Raw genomic sequence first — 21,421 nt, forward strand, 5'->3', positions numbered from 1 at the left:
AGGGGAGAAAGAGGGGGAGGGGACGAGGGACGGGAGGGAAAGAGAGGGGAGGTTGGGGGAGAGGAAGAGAGCCAGGGAGTGTGAAAGAGAGGGGAGATGAGGGGGGGGGAGGGAGACGGGATGGGAGAGACGTGGGAGAGAGAGGAGTGGGGAGAAATAGAAGAGAGGGGAGAAGAGGAGAGGGAGAGATAGAGGGAGGATAGGGGGAGATACATTGAGGATGGGGGAGAGTGGGGGGGCGGGGAGGAGGGCCAGAGGGGAGAGAAGTTTCCTTCTGTATCCATCTTGTCCAAACCCATTGTTTGTCCAAGTCTCTCTGTATTTTCAATCCTTTATATCAATTAAATTATATACCTCAACACTGTGGAACACAAGTCGGCTTTTGGCACTATTAAAACCATTTCTGTTTAGCAATACTTGGACAAAATATTACCGTAAAATGGGGTGAATAGGGACAGCAAGGTGAATAGGGACACAAACTGAAAAAAAGTTTGGAAACTTTTTTCGCTGAAAATTGATAACCATACTGATTTGTTGATATTTGGGTTGAAAGTGTTCTCTTGTTTTTTTAAAAGCAACTTATAGTCCCTATTAACCCCATATATGGGTTAAATAGGAATAAATAGGATTTTTATGGCTGTCCCTATTCACCCCGTTTTACGGGTGAATAGGGACAGTCACTAATACAAAAAAATAATAATCAAGAAACAATCCTGAGTTTCCAACTTATTGCTAAATTGATAGCTCAGATGGATGCACATAATATGCACCCATAATATAAACCACGGTGCCAATGAAAAAAAATATGGGATAAAAAGTTTCTCCAAACTGTCCCTATTTCTTGATTATTATTTTTTTGTATTAGTGACTGTCCCTATTCACCCGTAAAACGGGGTGAATAGGGACAGCCATAAAAATCCTATTTATTCCTATTTAACGCATATATGGGGTTAATAGGGACTATAAGTTGCGTTTTAAAAAAACAAGAGAACACTTTCAACCCAAATATCAACAAATCCGTATGGTTATCAATTTTCAGCGAAAAAAGTTTCCGAACTTTTTTTTTCAGTTTGTGTCCCTATTCACCTTGCTGTCCTTATTCACCCCATTTCACGGTACAGCATTTTACATCATCACGGCCAATCAAATTGGCCACTCCTAGACCCCGCCCACGTCTTTCTTTCACAAGACTGCGCAGGGTAAGGTGTTCGATGAACTCTCGATTTCTGTTTGTAATTCAATCTGCTGGTTTCCAAGTGGAATTTTCATGGGAATAAACATGCTTGCAAAAGCCAAGAAGAGTACCAGGTGCTGGTAAAACGAAACGGGCCTGCTGTAAGCCAAATGTCTTTTAAAAAAAAAAGAGAAGAATCCCAAATGTTTTTACATGTCCCAAATAGCTTCAGCGTGATCCATCCTAAAACCACAAATTTAGCTAACATATTGGAAAGACGCAAACCTGTATATATGGCACCAATTGTACTGACTGTGTAAGGTGGAAACCTTAAACTTGAAGAAGTTTCACAAAAATAATTAACGGGGTACAGCCGTGAAGACGCTGGACTGGAATCCCAGATGTCATGGGTTCAACTCAATTCTGACTGACGGCAGCTGGATGAAGGAATTTAGAGACTGCACTTTTGGAAACTGAGCCAGTCTCAGAAGAATGACCATTTCGCTGTAGTATTGTTGGTAAAAACCCAGGCTCATCAATAACAACCTTCAGGGAAGAGGTAACCTGCCTGTCCCACCTGGTAGGGTTGACCGAGTGACGACACCAGTCCACACCTTTTGGTTAACTCCTGATGCTAAACTCAGGTACACTTAGGACTGACAGGGAAACATGAGTTATGAAAGAAAATGTCACCCAAAATATTCCTAAATAAATAAATAAACTAAAACGGCACATAGCACATACTTCGGTGGCACTCGGTAGAGCATATACAGTCACGTGAAAAAGTAAGTACACCCCGTGTAAAGTTTTGACTTTTTCACCATATTTCAACATACAGCTAATTGATCTTCATTTCAACAATATTGACAGATAAAGGTGATATAATATAACAAATGTCATGAAACATTTACATTTTGTAGTCCATTGTATAATTTAAATAAACATCAATGCAAATTTCACGTGTGGAAAAAGTAAGTACACCCCTATTTTTATCACTACTTCAAATACCTAAAATTAGAATCAGGTGCACCAGCTCAGGTGCAAATGATTAGAACATCGTTAGAGAGGATCTTGGAGGAACCTGTCTTATTTAAACCTCAGACATTTCGTTTGGTTTGCTCTTTGTTGTTGAAGTGTGTGGCATCACCATGCCTAGATCAAAAGAGCTCTCTGAGGCCTTCAGAAAGAAGGTTATTGATGCCTACGAGTCTGGGAAGGGATTTAAAAAGATCTCCAAACAATTTGAAATCAATCATTCGACTGTCCGGAAGATCATCTACAAGTGGAGAAGATTCCAAACAACTGCCAACTTGTTCAGGCCAGGCCGCCCCAGCAAGTTCAGCCCGAGAGCAGACCGCAAGATGCTGAATGAAGTCTCTAAGAAGCCCAGAATGTCATCACGGGACCTACAGGTAGCTCTTACCACTGATGATGTCAAAGTGCACGAGTCTACCATTAGAAAGAGGCTGCACAAATTTGATCTACATGGGAGGTGTGCCAGGAGGAAACCTTTGCTGTCCAGAAAGAACATCAGGGCAAGACTAAAGTTTGCCAATGAACACCTAGGCAAAGACTGGCACTTCTGGAACAATGTGCTCTGGACAGAGGAGTCAAAGGTAGAGCTATTTGGACACAGTACCAGAAGACATGTTTGGCGAAAACCAAAGACAGCATTTGACCACAAGAACGTGATACCAACTGTAAAGCATGGTGGTGGAAATATTATGGTTTGGGGCAGCTTTGCTGCATCAGGGCCTGGGCAGCTCACCATCATAGAATCCACTATGAATTCTTCATTGTACCAGAGGGTGCTGGAGGATAATGTGAGGCCATCTGTCGGAAAGTTGAAGCTCAACCAAAGGTGGACCTTGCAACATGACAATGACCCTAAACATACCAGTAAATCCACCAAGGAATGGCTGAAAAGAAAGAAAAGGAGGGTTCTGGAATGGCCATGTCAAAGCCCAGATCTAAATCCCATCGAGATGTTGTGGGGGGATTTGAAACGAGCTGTGCATGCAAGAAACCCCTCAAACATTGCACAGCTGAAAGAATTCTGCATGGAGGAGTGGACAAAAATTTCTCCCAGTCGATGTCAGAGACTGGTAGACAGTTATAAGAAACGCCTACTTGAGGTTGTTTCTGCCAAAGGGGGCAATACCACCTATAAGAGCCAAGGGTGTACTTACTTTTTCCACATGCGAAATTTGCATTTAAGTTTATTTAAATTATACAATGGACTACAAAATGTAAATGTTTCATGATATTTGTTATATTATATCACCTTTATCTATCAATATTGTTGAAATGAAGATCAAATAGCTGTATGTTGAAATATGTTGAAAAAGTCAAAACTTTACATGGGGTGTACTTATTTTTTCACGTGACTGTACTTCCGCAAGGTTCAACAGTATATGTTTTGCATCCCACTGATAGGCCGGATATGCTGACCTGAACCAAAAATCTAATCAGCTTGTACATGTCATCTAACCAAATCACCCACCAAGTTTTGTCATATTCCATCCACAACTTTTTGAGATATCCTGTTCACAGCCAAATAAACAGACAGACATACAGTCGTGAAAACATGACCTCCACCCACTTTTGGTGGTGGAGGAGACAAATTACTACTGTTGTAGCCACAATTAATCCCAACTTCCTGTGGAGTCACCCGTGAGGAAGACGAGGCCAAACTAGCTGACCAGGGCTGACATTTAATTGGAGTAGATTTAATAGGAAGTTGTAATTTGTTCAGAGTGCTGGTGATAACTTGCCTACTACTCTTCGTCAAAATACACCATTGGATCTTTAATGCCCAAAAACTAATGGTAATGGATGGGTCCCCAGCATAACGACCATCTGAGGGATGGCACACTTTGCAATACAACGGTTTTTGGAACATTATTACTGCAGCCTGCAAAGCTCGAATCAGACAGTTTATAGTCGGGGCGGAAATCAAAAGCAGACTAGACAGGTCAAAGGTAAGCGTGCTACTTCTGCGCCTCCTGTCGTGGAGCTGAATGAAAAAAAAACAACAAAACAAAAAAGAAAAACATGATTTGGTGGAAAAAAAAAAACTTTTTTTTTTCCCACATCATCTTACTTTAGTTTGGTGAATGGAAGAACGAACACGAACGTTACAGTCATCGGTGTCCAAACCAACGTACGTGAGAACGTAGTTTACACTAACGATGCAGTGGGGCCGAGAAGACCTGCTGTTGTGGACGATCGTGGCACAGCTCTGCATCCACACCCAGCCACCGTGCTTGGCCAGGAACCTGTAATACTTGGTGGTCATCTGGCCTTTCACCAGCACTGAGGTGGAATCAAGGACAGGGATCCAGGTTAGAGGGGAGTGTGTGTGTTAGCCCTGATTGCAACTTGTTATTGTGAGCACTTGTCAGTACATTTGTTGGGGGATTTCAAAAAACAATCATGGTGGTGAAACGGTGGGAGAGGACAATGGCGCATGGTGAAGATTCAGCGGGGTCTAATATACTTTTGAAGCATTGCATTTCATTGGGATTTTAAAAACATTATTCGTGCAGCAAACAGTAACAAATTCCTTTCCACATGTTTTGTGGTCTTTTATGATATAATCAAAATCCTTCAAACATTCCTTTGGGACATTTACAACATTTGATGAAAGAATATCATTTTTGGCAAGCCAACTTGAATGATGGGTTTTTTTTCCTCTGAATTTTTCTTCTTCTTCTTCTTGGAATGTGCAAGCTCCAAAGGTTCAATTTGAAGATTTGTTGGATCCGGTTGCCATGGCCCGCAACCGCAATGCCGCCGCAGCCAAAGACTGCTCAAGCCGCTGCGACTCACGACCGCTAATGCTTCCGCGGCCACTCATTGCTCGGGCCACCATAGGCCACGACCGCAAAGGTTTCAAAAACCACCTGGACCAAACATTTATTCACCAGAACACTTGATTTGCTGAATACGAATGAGTCAACTCTTGCAGAGCTCATCTTTTCTCCACTTGACGGTTTGCAGTCTTTCCCTTTTTTTTTTCTTTTTTTTTTAAATCACAGCCAATGGTGTAAAAAACAAAAATTGAGGTCAAACTGAGTACAAACAAAGTGTCAATTTCTCTCGTCGTTAAAAGGAAGAGGAGCCACAAACTACTTGGTTATGATGGTGGAAGAGGAGAAGCAAACGCCAAAAATTAGTGAGGAAGGAGTGAAAAAAAAACAAAAAACTGATTCAGGGCCAAAAACATGACTCATTTTGCAATGGCGTCAGGAAACTCAACCACCACTGTAAAAACATGGCACACGGACTGGGAAACTACGTAGAAAAGGACCACGGCGGGTGCTGAGCCTTGCTGATGTTTGACACACACGGTCCGGGTAAAACATTTTGATGCAAACTTTAAGTGAAGTTTGTTCGTCCAAAGGTGAGCTTTTATCTGCAGAAAATTGGTGAAATCGAACCAATGTGAACTTGCTCTTGGCCGAAGATGAACTTGGAAAGGTGTTGGCTTTCACCCAAAAATCGCACAATGCCAGGTACACCTTAATTGGAACCATGCACCGTAAGCAAATTGCAAAGATCCCAGCCATTAAAACTTTCCAAGGTGCATGTTATTGGTGAAATCGAACCTGTGTTTGGCAAGTAAGTGGATAAGTGTGACTGAGAGTAACAACGACTCACATAGATGATGTGCATATCGAAGGTGGAACACGTCACAGCCATGCACATGATGATAAAGGGTCTTTTCGATGAGATCCTGTGGTTCGTAGCCTGTCAACTCTGATACTCTAGACGAAAACGTCAGAGAATAAAACCATTATGAACAGGTGCATTTTTGAAAAATTATATCATTTTCTAGTGATGCTCGACTCTGCTCCGTGTAATCTATCAGCATGTGCTGAAGATGCTTTCATAAGTCATTGGAATAAGCAACTCTATACTTAAAGGTCACAATGCAGAGTGTAACCTTGCTGGATTGTAACTTATTTTACCATCAACACTACTCGATTGCTAACCGCCATACTCCATCTCGAACATATCACCTTGAGTCAAGGAAGATGAGTTTCATATCGAGGCTTGCGCGAAACATGAACATATTGCTGTGCAACTTGATTTCGGTGATGGCGCTGGGTGGAAGAGAATGTCCCACGGCAACCAGACCTACGTTCTGATAGCAGCCTTCATACGGGGAGACGTCCAGGGAGCATGGTCGGACCTTCAGATACCCGCTACAGTGGATCACCTGGAGACCGCACAAATGACAACATGGAGATAAAGGTGTAATTAGTATAATTATCATGGTAACTTTAGTATTTGAGAAATTTGATCATTAGATCTTGAAGATTACACTGAATAAAACACAATACACGCGTATATATATATATATATATATATATATATATTGATATATATCGATATATATCAATATTTATCAATGTATATATATATATATATATACTAGCTTGGCTTGGCTCGCTGCGCTCGCCTCACCAAGCGTCGTTACTGAGGAACGGGCTTATTTTAACTGAGGATAATGACTACCTGAGTTGCTGTGTTGTCATGATTTACACCAATCATAATACAAACAAGTACAGATACATTCAAAGTACACCACCCCCATGCCAAATAATTAAATATCCTACAGCGCGGCATTGCCGGGGCACCTTTGGCGCCCGGCAATACCGCAGTACAGCTCATAGAGAGGTGTACGCTAATTGATTGATTAATTGTAGAATTAAAATCAATAAAAGATTATCACAAAATATTTTCTTAATCAATTGGCTCATAGCATAACTAAACCACTAGTGCTTCATCCGAAGATGTATCTTTTAGAAATTTAATTAAATAAGTCATTAATAAAAAATTTAATAATTAATTGATTAATCAATAAATAATTAATCAATTAATCAATAAATAATTAATCGATTAAATGATTAATCAATAAATCAAAAATATCCTTGATAGCCACATCACTTGGTCACTGTCATGTCCAAATATTAGCCTCCCAGCTCAAAAGGTGCCTGAGATATTGGCCAAATGAGAAAGAAAATAAATAAATGATTAATAATGAAAATAAATAAATAATAATCATTAAAAAATTAAATTACTAATCAATTCGGTCACAGAACACATAAACCACCACCATTTCATCAGAATCTAACTGAATTTTTTTTTAAAGTAATTAATCGAATAATTAAATAATTAATCGATTAATTGATTAAATGATTAATCAATAAATCAAAAATATCCTTGATAGCCACATCACTTGGTCACTGTCATGTCCAAATATTAGCTTCCGAGCTCAAAAGGTGCCTGAGATATTGGCCAAATGAGAAAGAAAATAAATAAATGATTAATAATGAAAATAAATAAATAATAATCATTAAAAAATTAAATTATCAATCAATTCGGTCACAGAACACATAAACCACCACCATTTCATCAGAATCTGTAACTGGGGGAAAAAAAATTTTTTTTAGTAATTCATCGAATAATTAAATAATTAATCGATACATTGATTGCTTGATTAATCAATAAATCAAAAATATCCTTGATAGCCACATCACTTGGTCACTGTCATGTCCAAATATTATCTTCCGAGCTCAAAAGGTGCCTGAGATATTGGCCAAATGAGAAAGAAAATAAATAAATGATTAATAATGAAAATAAATAAATAATAATCATTAAAAAATTAAATTATCAATCAATTCGGTCACAGAACACATAAACCACCACCATTTCATCAGAATCTGTAACTGGGGGAAAAAATTTTTTTTTAGTAATTCATCGAATAATTAAATAATTCATCGATACATTGATTGCTTGATTAATCAAAAATATCCTTGATAGCCACATCACTTGGTCACTCATGTCCAAATATTAGCTTCTGAGCTCAAAAGGTGCCTGAGATATTGGCCAAATGAGAAAGAAGATAAATAAATGATTAATAATGAAAATAAATAAATAATAATCATAAAAAAATGAAATTATTAATCAATTCTGTCAGGGAACACATAAACCACCACCATTTCATCAGAATCTGTAACTAAAAAAAAAAATTTTTTTAGTCATTAATTGAATAATTAAATAATTAATCGATTAATCGATTAATTGATTAATTAATAAATCAAAAATAGCCTTTGCAGCCAAATCACCTGGTCATTGGCATGTCCAAATATCAGCTTCATAACTCAAAAGGTGCCTGAGTTAATGGTCAGAAGAGAAAGGCAATTTGATGAATTAAATAAGTACTTAATTAATCGCTAATAATTAAATAACTCCTCAATTAATTGATTATTCAAAAAAACAAAAAATACAGTTTTGACAAAGGACTTGCTCACTACTGTGCCGAAATTTTAGCTTCCTAGCTCAAAGGATGTATGGCTGATAATGGCTGATGGCTGAGATATCGTCCGGACAAACAAACAAACAAACAAGAAAACAAGAAAACAAACAAGAAAGAAAACAAGAAAGAAACCAAGAAAGAAAACAAACAACCAGAGTGAAAACTGAGTACTCCCTTTCAGCGTGCGTCACTGCTGAGCCCCCTTCGGTGCCCGGCAATGACGATTTGCAATGCCTGGAGATGGCATAGGAAAGGTGCGGTGTACAACAATTACTTTGCACAAATGTATTTGTTGTGTTTGTGATATTACATTTTTATAGGCAATTTAGGTTGAAGATTTAGGTTGAATGTTGTTTTTTCAAGAAAGAACCCCTCAGCACATACCGATGGGAGGGGAAGGTGCAGACTGGAAGTTTGGGACGATTACACCTCACCACCACGTAATTCAAAATACCTCACCACCACGTAATTCAAAACACCTCACCACCAAGTAATTTAAAACACCTCACAGCCATAAAACACGTAATAAAAACACCTCACCACCACGAAATTGAAAACACCTCACCACCACGAAATTGAAAACACCTCACAGCCATAAAACACGTAATAAAAACACCTCACCACCACGAAATAGAAAACACCTCACCACCACTAAATTGAAAACACCTCACAGCCATAAAACACGTAATAAAAACACCTCACCACCACGAAATTGAAAACACCTCACCACCACGAAATTGAAAACACCTCACAGCCATAAAACACGTAATAAAAACACCTCACCACCACGAAATAGAAAACACCTCACCACCACTAAATTGAAAACACCTCAGCCATAAAACACGTAACAAAAACACCTCACAGCCATAAAAAAAACACGTAATAAAAACACCTCACCACCACGAAATAGAAAACACCTCACCACCACTAAATTGAAAACACCTCACAGCCATAAAAAAAAACACGTAATAAAAACACCTCACCACCACGAAATAGAAAACACCTCACCACCACTAAATTGAAAACACCTCACAGCCATAAAACACGCAATAAAAACACCTCACAGCCATAAAAAAACACGTAATAAAAACACCTCACCACCACGAAATTAAAAACACCTCACAGCCATAAAACACGTAATAAAAACACCTCACAGCCACGAAATTAAAAACATACCACCACGTCATTTAAAAACACCTCACCACCAAGTAATTCAAAACACATCACCACCACGAAATTAAAAACACCTCACCACCACGTCATATAAAAACACCTCACCACCAAGTAATTCAAAACACCTCACAGCCACGAAATTAAAAACACCTCACCACCACGTCATTTAAAAACACCTCACCACCAAGTAATTCAAAACACCTCACAGCCACGAAATTAAAAACACCTCACCACCACGTCATTTAAAAACACCTCACCACCAAGTAATTCAAAACACCCAACAGCCACGAAATTAAAAACACCTCACCACCACGTCATTTAAAAACACCTCACCACCAAGTAATTCAAAACACCTCACCACCACGTAATTCAAAACACATCACCAACTAATTCAAAACACCTCACCACTGCATAATTAAAAACACCTCACCACCACGTAATTATAAATATCTCACCACCATGTAATTCAAAACACGTCACCACTGCATAATTAAAAACACCTCACCACCACGTAATTATAAATACCTCACCACCATGTAATTCAAAACACCTCACCACCGCATAATTAAAAACACCTCACCACCGCATAATTATAAATAGCTCACCACCATGTGATTTAAAAACACCTCACCACCACATAATTTAAAAACACCTCACCACCACATAATTCAAAATACCTCACCACCACGTGATTCAAGACCACCACAACGATATTAAAAACACTTCACAACCACAGAAACAAAAGTTTGAGGGAGTCGTTAAGTGACAACACAGACACTGCCCAGATGTGTAGATATCTATCTATAATTCCAGTAATCTCTGTGTGTATGTGTGTGTGTATGTGTGTGTGTGTGTATGTGTGTGTGTCTGTGTGTCTGTGACCGCTGTTTCTCGACAACCACGGGTCCGATATACTTGAAACTTGCCAGGTATATTGCTGGGGACCTGAGGATGTGCCTTTTCAAGGTTTCATATTAATCGGAGAAGTAGTTACCGAGCTATGGCGATTTATTTACCAAACTAATCACAGAACAGGTTGCGGGGTAGGCCAGCCAATCACAGAAGATGTTGTTGCGTAGGCGTGGCCGATGTGAGAGCGCGTGCGCGGATAGTAATTCGAGGCGTAGCGGGCGCCATTTGGAGGAGCTGGGAGGACTCAGTCGTGATAGAGTGCGCCTGAGTGAGTATATCAAGACAAGAACAAGATCTAGAAGGAGGTATGTACGGTGCGATTCATATAATATATTGTTTAGTTATCGTCGATGAGGAATTTGGGGTCGGAATGGGTGATCGGCCTGGGTGACTGGGTCTCGACTAGATGCTGGGCCGCACCAAGGAACGGGCACCCACGTACGGGCACGTCCTAGTCTATCTATAATTCCAGTAATCTCTGTGTGTATGTGTGTGTGTCTGTGTGTGTGTGTGTGTGTGTGTGTGTGTTTGTCTGTGACCGCTGTTTCTCGACAACCACGGGTCCGATATACTTGAAACTTACCAGGTATATTGCTGGGGACCCGAGGATGTGCCTTTTCAAGGTTTGAAATTAATCGGACAAGTGGTTCCCAAGGTATGGTCACCGTACTCGCAAGCCGTTCGCTTTGGCTTTGCGAATGGACCAAACCATTTCATGTAAATAGAGGGGGGGGGGGGTTCTACCGTACTCGCAAGCCGTTCGCTTTGGCTTTGCGAATGGACCAAACCATTTCATGTAAATAGAGGGGGGGGGGGGTTCTGTGGTCGTTACTGCCACGTGGTTTCAAAGTTTTTTTTTGTTGTTGTTGTTTGCACGCATGTTTTTTTGCACCCACGTACGGGCACGCCCTAGTATAGATAAATGACTGTACCCGAGTTGCCGTTTTATCATGGTTTAAACCAATCATAATTCAAACAATTATTTTGCACAAATGTATTTGTAATATACGTGATATCACATTTTATAAACAATTGAAGTTGAAAATAAAAAATTCCCCAAAACAATTCCCCCCCCAAAAAAAAAAAAATTTGGGAATTTTTTCAAAACAAATACCCTTAGGACATACCGACGGGAGAGATATGTGCATTCCAAAAGTTTGGTACGATTTCACAAAAGTTTGAGAAAGTAGTTCAGTGACAACACAGGACAGACGCTGCACAGATATAAATATAGATATCAATATATATACTGTATATATATTCCAAAAGTTTGGTACGATTTCACAAAAGTTTGAGAAAGTAGTTCAGTGACAACACAGGACATATATATCAATATATTTACATATATATATATATACAGTATATATGTATATATGTATATATATACAGACTTGGCATTTAATATGGAATTTATTTTTTTCTTGACAGGTTTACTTTCTTAACTCAGTATATCAATCTGGTGAGTTCTTTTACACTTTGGTGATTTATTTGTTAAACGAACCATGTCACTGATTGTCTGTCGCAGCAAGAAGTCAACAACAGGATTATATCACAGGTGGCGTGGCAAAATGTACGGACAGGTGCATTTGATGATTGGCTTCACAGTCGGGTATACAGGGGTTGTTGCGTTCTGTATTAGTGGAAAACAACTGCTGCACGTCTCCAAAAGTTATTGCAGCTTCCTCTGGAGATGGTCCGTCAACTCGACAATGCTGTTTGTCATGGAGTGATGGCTTTACGACATTACGGCATGAAACAGCGTGCTATTGCTCGGCAGTACGGCATCACTCAAGGTCACGTGTCAAAGATCCTGAAACGAAATGCTCAGAGGGGTGTCCCAACTCCAATACCGAGGCCAGGACGTCCCCGCAGCACCACAAGGAGGGATGATCGCCAGCTACACCGGTAAGTCCGCAATGGCCGTACCAAGTCAGCTAATCGGCTTAGGGCTGAGTGGCAGCAACTGACAAATGTGCCTGTATCCAGAAGGCTAGTCAACCAACGACTGGTTCAAGCAGGCTATCGTGCCAAGCATCCCCTGAGAAAGCCACGCCTGACCAGACAACACCGCCAGCGCCGATTGCAGTGGCCCAGAGAGCACCGCCAATGGCAGCCAGGACACTGGAATCACGTGATCTTCAGTGACGAGTCTAGATTTCTGGTCTATCGTCAAGATGGCCACATCCGAGTGCGCAGACAAGTGCATGAAGCCTACAGCAAAGATTGTATAGTGCCAAGAGTCCAAGCTGGAGGTGGTGGGGTGACCGTTTTGGCTGCTTTTCATGCAGGGGGCAAAACTGACCTGGTTGTTCTGAATGGAAACCTGAACAAGTTCAAGTACAGGGCCATTCTGGAAGAAACATTGCTTCCATTTGCTCATGCAGCCTTTCGAGGAAACTTTGTCTTCCAAGATGACAATGCACGGCCTCATCGTGCTCGCATGATCCAACACTTTCTTGCTGACCGTGGTGTAGAGCATATGGAGTGGTCTGCCATGTCCCCGGATATGAATCCGATAGAGAACTTGTGGGCAGAATTAACGCGTCAAATCGACCACTTGGACCAGCAGCCGACCTCTGTGCGTGAATTGCAGCAGGCTATTGTCACTGCATGGCAAGCGATTCCTGTCCAAACCTTGGCACATCTCATGAACAGCATGCCTCAATGTGTACGTGCTCTCCTGAATGCTCGTGGGGGTTACACGAAGTACTGAACTGTAATTTTACTGTCCGTAATCCCAGTCGTAATTTAACTTTTGTTTTTGTCAAAAAATTTTTTGGCTAATGTGCAAAATAAAGAGATACTTCTGGAAAACGTACAGAAGTTTAACACAGTACTGTCCATGAATTGAGTTCGATATCAGTTTACATCACTTTCAAGGATCAATTTATTTGTTTCGAAATGTCAAATGTGGTTTTTGTTTCGTTTAAAGGTCACATTAACAAAATCTAGAATAATTTCAACATAATTCCAATGAACTTTTGGTTCTAAGACATCTTGAAAAGTAAGTTCACCCCCACAAAAAAAATATTCCATATTAAGTGCCAAGTCTGTATATATATATATATATATATATATATATATATATATATATATATATATATATATATATATATATATATATATATATATATATATATATATATATATATATATATATATATATATATGTATGTATGTATGTATGTATGTATGTATGTATGTATATATATATATATATATATATATATATATATATATATATATATATATGTATATATATATATATATATATGTATATATATATATATATATATATATATATATATATATATATATATATATATTGTTGTGGATATGAGAATGTTTTTTTTTTTTTTGTTGTGGTAAAATGTCACCCTCCTTCCTGCAATTGTTGTTGTATAAAGATCAAAGGGCGTTCCCGTAGTTAATTCCATAAAGCATACACGAAGGACACCATATATCCCTGTTCAGTAGTTATTTCCTTATTATGTGTATTAGGGTAAGGCCTTGTCTTCCATTAACTTAATACTCCATTGCACTGAATTACATAAGATAGATCCCCTTTCAATTCCCTCAAAGCCTCCATTACCAACTGCATTCCCCTTTTTGCATCCTTTTCCGACTGAATTGGGCGGTTTGCTGCAATTGCCGCCATTGAACATGTGCTCGGGTCGGGGAAGAAAGGCGTGTCCCCACCTCGTCATAGAGGGGAGGAGTGAGTCAGCCCCACTCAACCAACCAAGAACAAGGGGTTGGACTTGGAGAGGGTGTGGAGAGAAACATCAAGGAGGTTCGCGAAGGTTCAGGGGCGTGGCATATATAACCCGCAGAAGACGCCCCCACCTCAGACGAGACGAGTCCTGGCAAAGCAGGCGACGTCGACACAGCGGCACGAGCAGACGATTGAGGCAGCAGATGAGTTCGGAGAAGTGCGAGAGAAGCGCGGGGAAGCCTTTGACAGAAGTGCGAAACAAGAAGTGCAACGAAAGAGTTGCGCCCCACCAGTAGTTTTGGCTCCACCAGCAGTTGACTCCACCAGGCCACTTCGACCCGTTACCCCGCGGGAACCAGATTGCGGTGGCATCGGTGGCCATCGAGGTCCAGCCCGACGTCCCGTGCGGGATCAAGCCCGAACCATCTGCCCCAGCTGAACCTTCCCATTCCTCCTTCCAGCATTCATTCCTGCCATTCCATCCTTCTTGTGTATGTGAGTTTGTTTTGTTTGTCTTGTCCCAGGGAATAAGTTAAGCTTGTATAGTTAAGCTAGTATTTTCACTGTGTCACCTGCTTTTTCCATTTTCCCTATATATAACCTTGCCTGCTCCTTTTGCTTTAGTGTGTGTAAATAATAAATCCTGTTATTCTTCTGTACGTCTTCTTCTTCCTCTTTACATTCGGTCGCTTTAGAGGTTTCCATATTGAATATCTGTGGCGCGATTTTGGCCAACGTCCAGGAATCGGGTTAGTCGGGGTAACTGTTAGGGCCGCGGCGCCATCCGCTCGGCAAAACAACATCCTATCCGCGGTCCGTAACAATATATATATATATATATATATATATATATATATATATATATATATATATATATATATATATATATCAATATATCTATCTATCTATCAATATATATATCAAAACTACTTTCGAGGAAAAGAACAAGACGGTCAGCTTCAAATCATGGAATGGCCAGCACGGTCTCCAGACGTAAACCTCATCGAGCTGGTTTGGGATTAACTGGACAGAACGGTGAAAGCAAAGTAACCTACAAGTGCAACACATTTGTGGGAACTTCTGCAACAGTGTTGGGAAGAACTTCCCGAACAATATTTGATTTCCATTGTAGAAAGAATGCCACGAGTGTGTTCGGCGGTTATATCTGCAAAAGGTGGCTACTTTGCTGAGTCAAAAATTAAAATTAAATTTTGTTAAACAAAATGATTCTATGATTTCTTTTTTAATCTCCAATTGTTTATTTGTTCTCTGCTTCATTTCAGAGTACATTGAGACATTAAACTGCATAAATTTCAATAAAAACTGGTTAAATTCAGGTGATCTAAAACTTTTGACCGGTCATGTAGGCAGAAAAAAAAATGTTCCTATACACTTCCAAATTCATTCTGCTGCTGCAATCATTAGTTACATCATCAATAAAGATGAATGAGCCAGTTCCATAAGCAGTCTTGCAAGCCCAAGCCATAACACCTCCACCATACTTCACAGATGAGGTGGTATGCTTTGGATCCTTTGCAGTTCCCTTCCTTTCTCCACACTTTCACCTTTCCATCGCTTTCGTAAAGGTTTATCTTGGTCTCATCTGTCCATAAAACTTTGTTCCAGAACTCTACTGACTTATCTCTGCACTTAGCAAATTATAATCTGGCCTATTTTTGGTGCTGATGAGCGCTTTGCATCTTCCAGTGTAGCCTTTTCAATTCTGCTGTCGAAGTCTTCTGCGAACAGTAGATTGTGATACTTCCACCCCTGCACTCAGGAGATTGTTGGTGATGTCACTGACGGGTGTTTTAGGGGTTTTCTTCACAGATCTGAAGATTTTTTCTGTCATCACCTGCAGTTGTTTTCCTTGGCTGACCTGGCCATTGTCTATTGCTAAGTACACTAGTGGTTTATTTATTTTTCAAGATATTCCAAATTGTATTACCTCTGCCCAATTTTTGTGCTATGGTTCTAATTTCATTATTATGTTCTTTCAGCTACAGAATTGTTTGCTTTTCTTTCATAGACTTCTCTAGTCTTCATGATGGTTTATGCCAACTGATTCTAAAGGAAAACTCCCAAGGCAAAAGCAAAAGCTAAAATCAAGACTAGACATTTACAGCTCTTATGTGTGAACAATCAATGCAACACAAAACACCTGAGCAGCAAGAAACACCTGTCAGTCATTTGTTCCAATACTTACTTAACTAAAATGGGGGGACTGAACATAAAAAGTGTTATTGTTCTGCAATGGTAAAACATATATAACATATAAATACCGAGAAATTAAAAAAAGACCTTCTGTACTCTCGCCTCATATTCTTGTTTTGATCTCAAATCCAAATTTCTTGAATATATAGTAATAATAACAAATTTTACTTCACTGTTCCAATACTTATGGAGGGCATTGTCTGTGTTCATTTTAATACCAACCACAACTCGATTTGCAGTAGTTATGGTAAAGAAACCTGGGTTGAAAACGTTTGGTTATATACTACCTACTACCACCTTTCGAGGCCATGTTTCCCTGCAGAGCGGGGGTTGGCCTTTTTCGGGCACCTTGGTCCCCTTTTTGAAGCAATGTTTTATAGCCGGATGCCCTTCCTGTCGCCAACCCTGTTAGTCGCCTCTTGCGACACACAGGGAATTACCAGTGAACTGGTACTCAATTTGCCGACCTCAGAAGGACGACAGGCTGAGTCAACCCCCCTGGTGTTAATTCAGCGATCGACCGGGATTCAAACTCAGGATCCTGGGATCCCAAGCCGGTACAGTACAAAATTATCTCAGAGTTCACATGGCTATCCAGTCCAAATGGTGAATGACTGGCTTCCTCTGCCGAAGTCGGTGCAGTCTATCTTGACATGAAGGGATTTCAGCGAATCTGTCTTGTTGTCAAACCACAGAACCACTCTGTCACGGACCATCCTTTGATGACACAGACCATGACATGAAAAGCCATAAAACGGGAGGCAAGAATTTAACCTGGAGCAATGCCTCAAACGTTTCTTGTCAACTACAAACTACATCCCTCAGAGTATTTTGAAAGTTACCATGGGATATTTAGGTCAGAAAGGTCCATGAGGGAATTATATAGTCGGACCATATTTACCTCCGCTGCCAAAGGTGGACCGAGGCTGCCTGTTTGTTTTTCAGTCTGTGAGCAGGATTTAAAATTTTTATTTTTCCAAGTGATTCTTCACCATTGAGAGAAAAGGCCAAAAACAATATGTAGCATGATATTTCAAAAGGTTGTGGACAGATTATGACAAAACTTGGTGGTTGAGTTGGGTAGGTGACAATATATGAATGAATGATCGTTTTAAGGCCATTTTCCCCACTAGAGCGGGGGTTAGCCTTGTGGGCCCCATGACAATCATGGTTCCCTGTTTGAGGCAATGTTTTTATGGCCGGATGCCCTTCCTGACGCCAACCCTTGGTCACCTCTTACGATGCGCAGGGATACGGTGTACCTATTCTAAATCGGGGTACACACCGTGATCATTCATCCCAGCAAGCTGGTACTCAATTTGCCGACCTTGGAAGGATGACAGGCTGAGTCAACCCCCCGTGTGTTAATTTAGCGATCGATCGGGATTCGAACCCAGGATCCTCTGATCCCAAGCCGGCACCCTAACCGCTAAGCCAACACCAGGCTTTTGGTCGGTGACAAGAACAAGGTAAATAAATTTTGGTTCATGTCCGAATCCAGATCCGGCTTATCTGTGGGATACAAAATGAACTGTTCAGCCTGGCGGATGTATACGCTCTACCGAGTGCCATTCTAGTTCTTAAAAATTCCAGCAAGCAAGCTGCTGCAGTCTGTGTCATGAAGGTCTGATGAGTGACAAGGAGCGCAGTGGTCGGTCAGGGCAGAAATTTGTAATTCTAAAATCCGTCGAGCTGTGGAATCTTAGGTCCTGCAAAGGGAGATTAATGAATGGAAATATCGGTCCAGTATACAATTCCTACCTTAAGCAGATAAAAACATTGTTGCAATTTATCACCCGGCAGCTTTCACTTTCCCCATTCTCACCCTCTCTTCTTTCCTTTCCCAGCTGACACGTCCACGTTGGACAATCATAGGCCTATTCTATTGGGCCAACGTCAATTTGATCATCGAGCAAATGTTGGTCTGTTGTTAGCAGTTTTTTTTTTTTTGGTATACAAGGTCGAGGCTCGTGAAAGAGCTAACATTAATCACACAGAAAGTCAAACCGACACATAAAACACAAAATAAGGGGAGTGGTAGACAAGGTGGGGAGAGAGGGGGAAGGACACAAACACAACATTTGAGAGCAGGGACATCGAGAGAACTGTGGGAGGGAGAGGGCTTGGGGGGAGGTGGGAGATGTATAAAACATATGGACACTGCAAGGACTTCCAGGAAAGAAGTTTTCTTGGCTTTTAGACAAACTGCAATATTTTACATTGGGAATCACACTCCTGTCAACATCAGCCCATCCTTGACGTGTTACCTTGACTAACTGAACACGTTCAGTATCAGAACACCATCAGTATCCACAAGGCCAACCGGTTTTTTCCGTCTTTGAGCAAATACTTAACCAATGTTCATAATGTGCGGATGACCAATCACAACGATGTCAACCCAACCCCAACATTGGTCCAACATGACTGTCAGCAGGGTCCTCACATCTTCCTTCTCCCTATTACCCCACTCACCCACAAGCACGATGACATGGCATCTCACGTTAGAGAATGCTGCTCGAGTATCAAGCATACTGGCAGAGCAGTTTGGCACAAGATAGATAGACGGTAACGGACATTCACTGTGTTCAATTGACATTGTAAATGGGAAGTGACATTATGATGCAGGTAACATACACATGCATGTTTACTCATTACATTTAATAAAGGAGTGCAAACATCACAGAGGAAAATGGTCCTTTATCAACCCCAGTGTTCGGGAAAACCTCAAAAGTTATATTTCCAAATCAGAGAGGCCGCACAGCATTCTGGCACAGAGATGAGGTCGGAATCCAATTGGCCTCTGGAAATGCGTGGAACAAATCGTTCACGGTTCCAAGAAATTGCTGCATCATTTTGAGGTTTACTGGCAACGTTATGAAATGAGGGATAAGAATTTATGAAACAACATGTGATTGGCTCCATAAAAGGGGTCCGATGCAGCAAGTTAAAGTTTGAAATTCTCCAAGCAATGTGATAGTTTGTCTTTTAGTCCAAAATGAGCCTTGACTATTCAATTTTAAGAAGTAGAGAAGCAATTCTCCAGGTGAAATATATGGATAGATGGATGGATGTATGTATGTATGTGTATGTGTATGTGTGTGTGTGTGTATATATATATATATATATATATATATATATATATATATATATATATACACACACATATATGGTATATACATACATACACAAATATATACATGTATATACATGTCAAAAGTTTTAGAACACCTCAATTTTTGCAGTTTTATTGAAATTTAAGCAATTCAAGCTCAGTGAATAACCTGAAATGGTACAAAGGTAAGCAGTAAACTGCTCGAGGTTTAAAAAAAGTTTAGGTTAGCAAAAACGGGAAAATAATGTAAATTGCAGTTATATTGTAAAAAAAAGTCCTTCTTCAGGGAAAAAGTAATGGGTTAACAACTTACAGCTGTTCTGCAGTAATGTAAGTAAATTAAGCCTTGAAAGTTGATGCAAACAATTCCTACAGGTGTCCCAACCTCTGCCGATTACTTGATTACAACCCCCCTGTCTGTATCAAAGCAGTATTGGAACAGACTGTTATTACACCTTCTGAAGCATTATTTGGACAATATTGCACTGCAGGAAGTAGTATATTGGAAAATGGAGGAAACTCTGACAGGAAGAGTTCTGGCAGACCCAAAGCCACAACAGAATCAGAAGACAAGTTTCTGAGAGTCAACAGCTTGCGTGATAGGCGGCTCACAGGACAACAACTTCAAGCACAGTTTAACACTGGTCGAAGTAAGCTAGTCTCGGTTTCAACTGTAAGGAGAAGACTTCGAGCTGCAGGTTTGACAGGTCGAGTGGCAGTAAGAAAGCCATTGCTGAGATGGCAAAATAAGAAAAAGAGGCTTGCCTGGGCCATGAAGCACCGCCAGTGGCCTACTGAAGACTCGAAGAAGGTCTTATGGACCGATGAATCAAAATTTGAAATCTTTGGTTCATCACGCAGGGTTTTTGGAAGCCGGCGAGTAGGCGAAAGGATGGTTCCTCAGTGTGTGGCACCAACTGTCAAACATGGAGGAGGAAGCGTGATGGTCTGGGGCTCTTTTGCTGGATCCAGAGTCAGCGACTTGCACAGAGTGACTGGCACCCTGAACCAAAAGGGCTACCACAGCATTTTGCAGCGCCATGCAATACCCTCTGGTGTACACCTAGTTGGTCAGGGGTTCATCCTACAGCAAGATAATGACCCTAAACACACCTCCAGGCTATGTCAAAACTACCTTCGAGGAAAAGAACAAGACGGTAGGCTTCAAATCATGGAATGGCCAGCACAGTCTCCAGACATAAACCCCATGGAGCTGGTTTGGGATGAACTGGACAGAAGGGTGAAAGCAAAGCAACCTACAAGTGCAACACATTTGTGGGAACTTCTGCAACAGTGTTGGGAAGAACTAGCCGAACAATATTTGATTTCCATTGTCGAAAGAATGCCACGAGTGAGTTCGGCGGTTATATCTGCAAAAGGTGGCGACTTTGCCGAGTCAAAAATTAAAATTGCATTTTGTTAAACAAAATGATTCTATGATTTCTTTTTTATCTCCAATTGTTTATTTGTTCTGTGCTTAATTTCAGAGTACAGTGAGACATTAAATGCGTAAATTTCAATAAAAACTGGAATATATATATATATACATACATACATACATACATACACACACACACACCGAGCATATATAAAATCATACCGATCTGTCGGCACAGCACGTCAATGGAAGTGTCTATAACCGAATTGTGAGCCCAGGAGTCCATTTCTGGTGGTGCGTTTCAGACGTTCTGGATGAAACGTTTCCAAAGGACGTCATGTTGAGACTTAAACGATAAATGCCGTTGGTGTTGTGCCTCTAAAGTCTAAAAGGTAATAACTTAACATGTAAGAATC

The 21,421-nt window shown here is 40.5% G+C and overlaps 1 protein-coding gene across 1 annotated transcript in view; it reads right to left on the bottom strand.

The window, feature by feature from the left end:
• LOC137423501 (single-minded homolog 2) overlaps positions 1–21,421 on the bottom strand; it is a 169,788-nt gene that overhangs the window by 21,156 nt on the left and 127,211 nt on the right. Inside the window, exons 6-8 of the mRNA XM_068110743.2 lie at positions 6,199–6,398; positions 5,837–5,943; positions 4,342–4,489 (exon numbers count right to left, since the gene is read on the bottom strand). Coding sequence (XP_067966844.1) covers positions 4,342–4,489; positions 5,837–5,943; positions 6,199–6,398 — 455 coding nt within the window. The remainder of the gene's footprint in view (positions 1–4,341; positions 4,490–5,836; positions 5,944–6,198; positions 6,399–21,421) is intronic.

Source organism: Myxine glutinosa, chromosome 3 (assembly GCF_964187855.1).
Source record: "Myxine glutinosa chromosome 3, kmMyxGlut1.1, whole genome shotgun sequence".
Lineage (NCBI taxonomy): Eukaryota > Metazoa > Chordata > Myxini > Myxiniformes > Myxinidae > Myxine > Myxine glutinosa.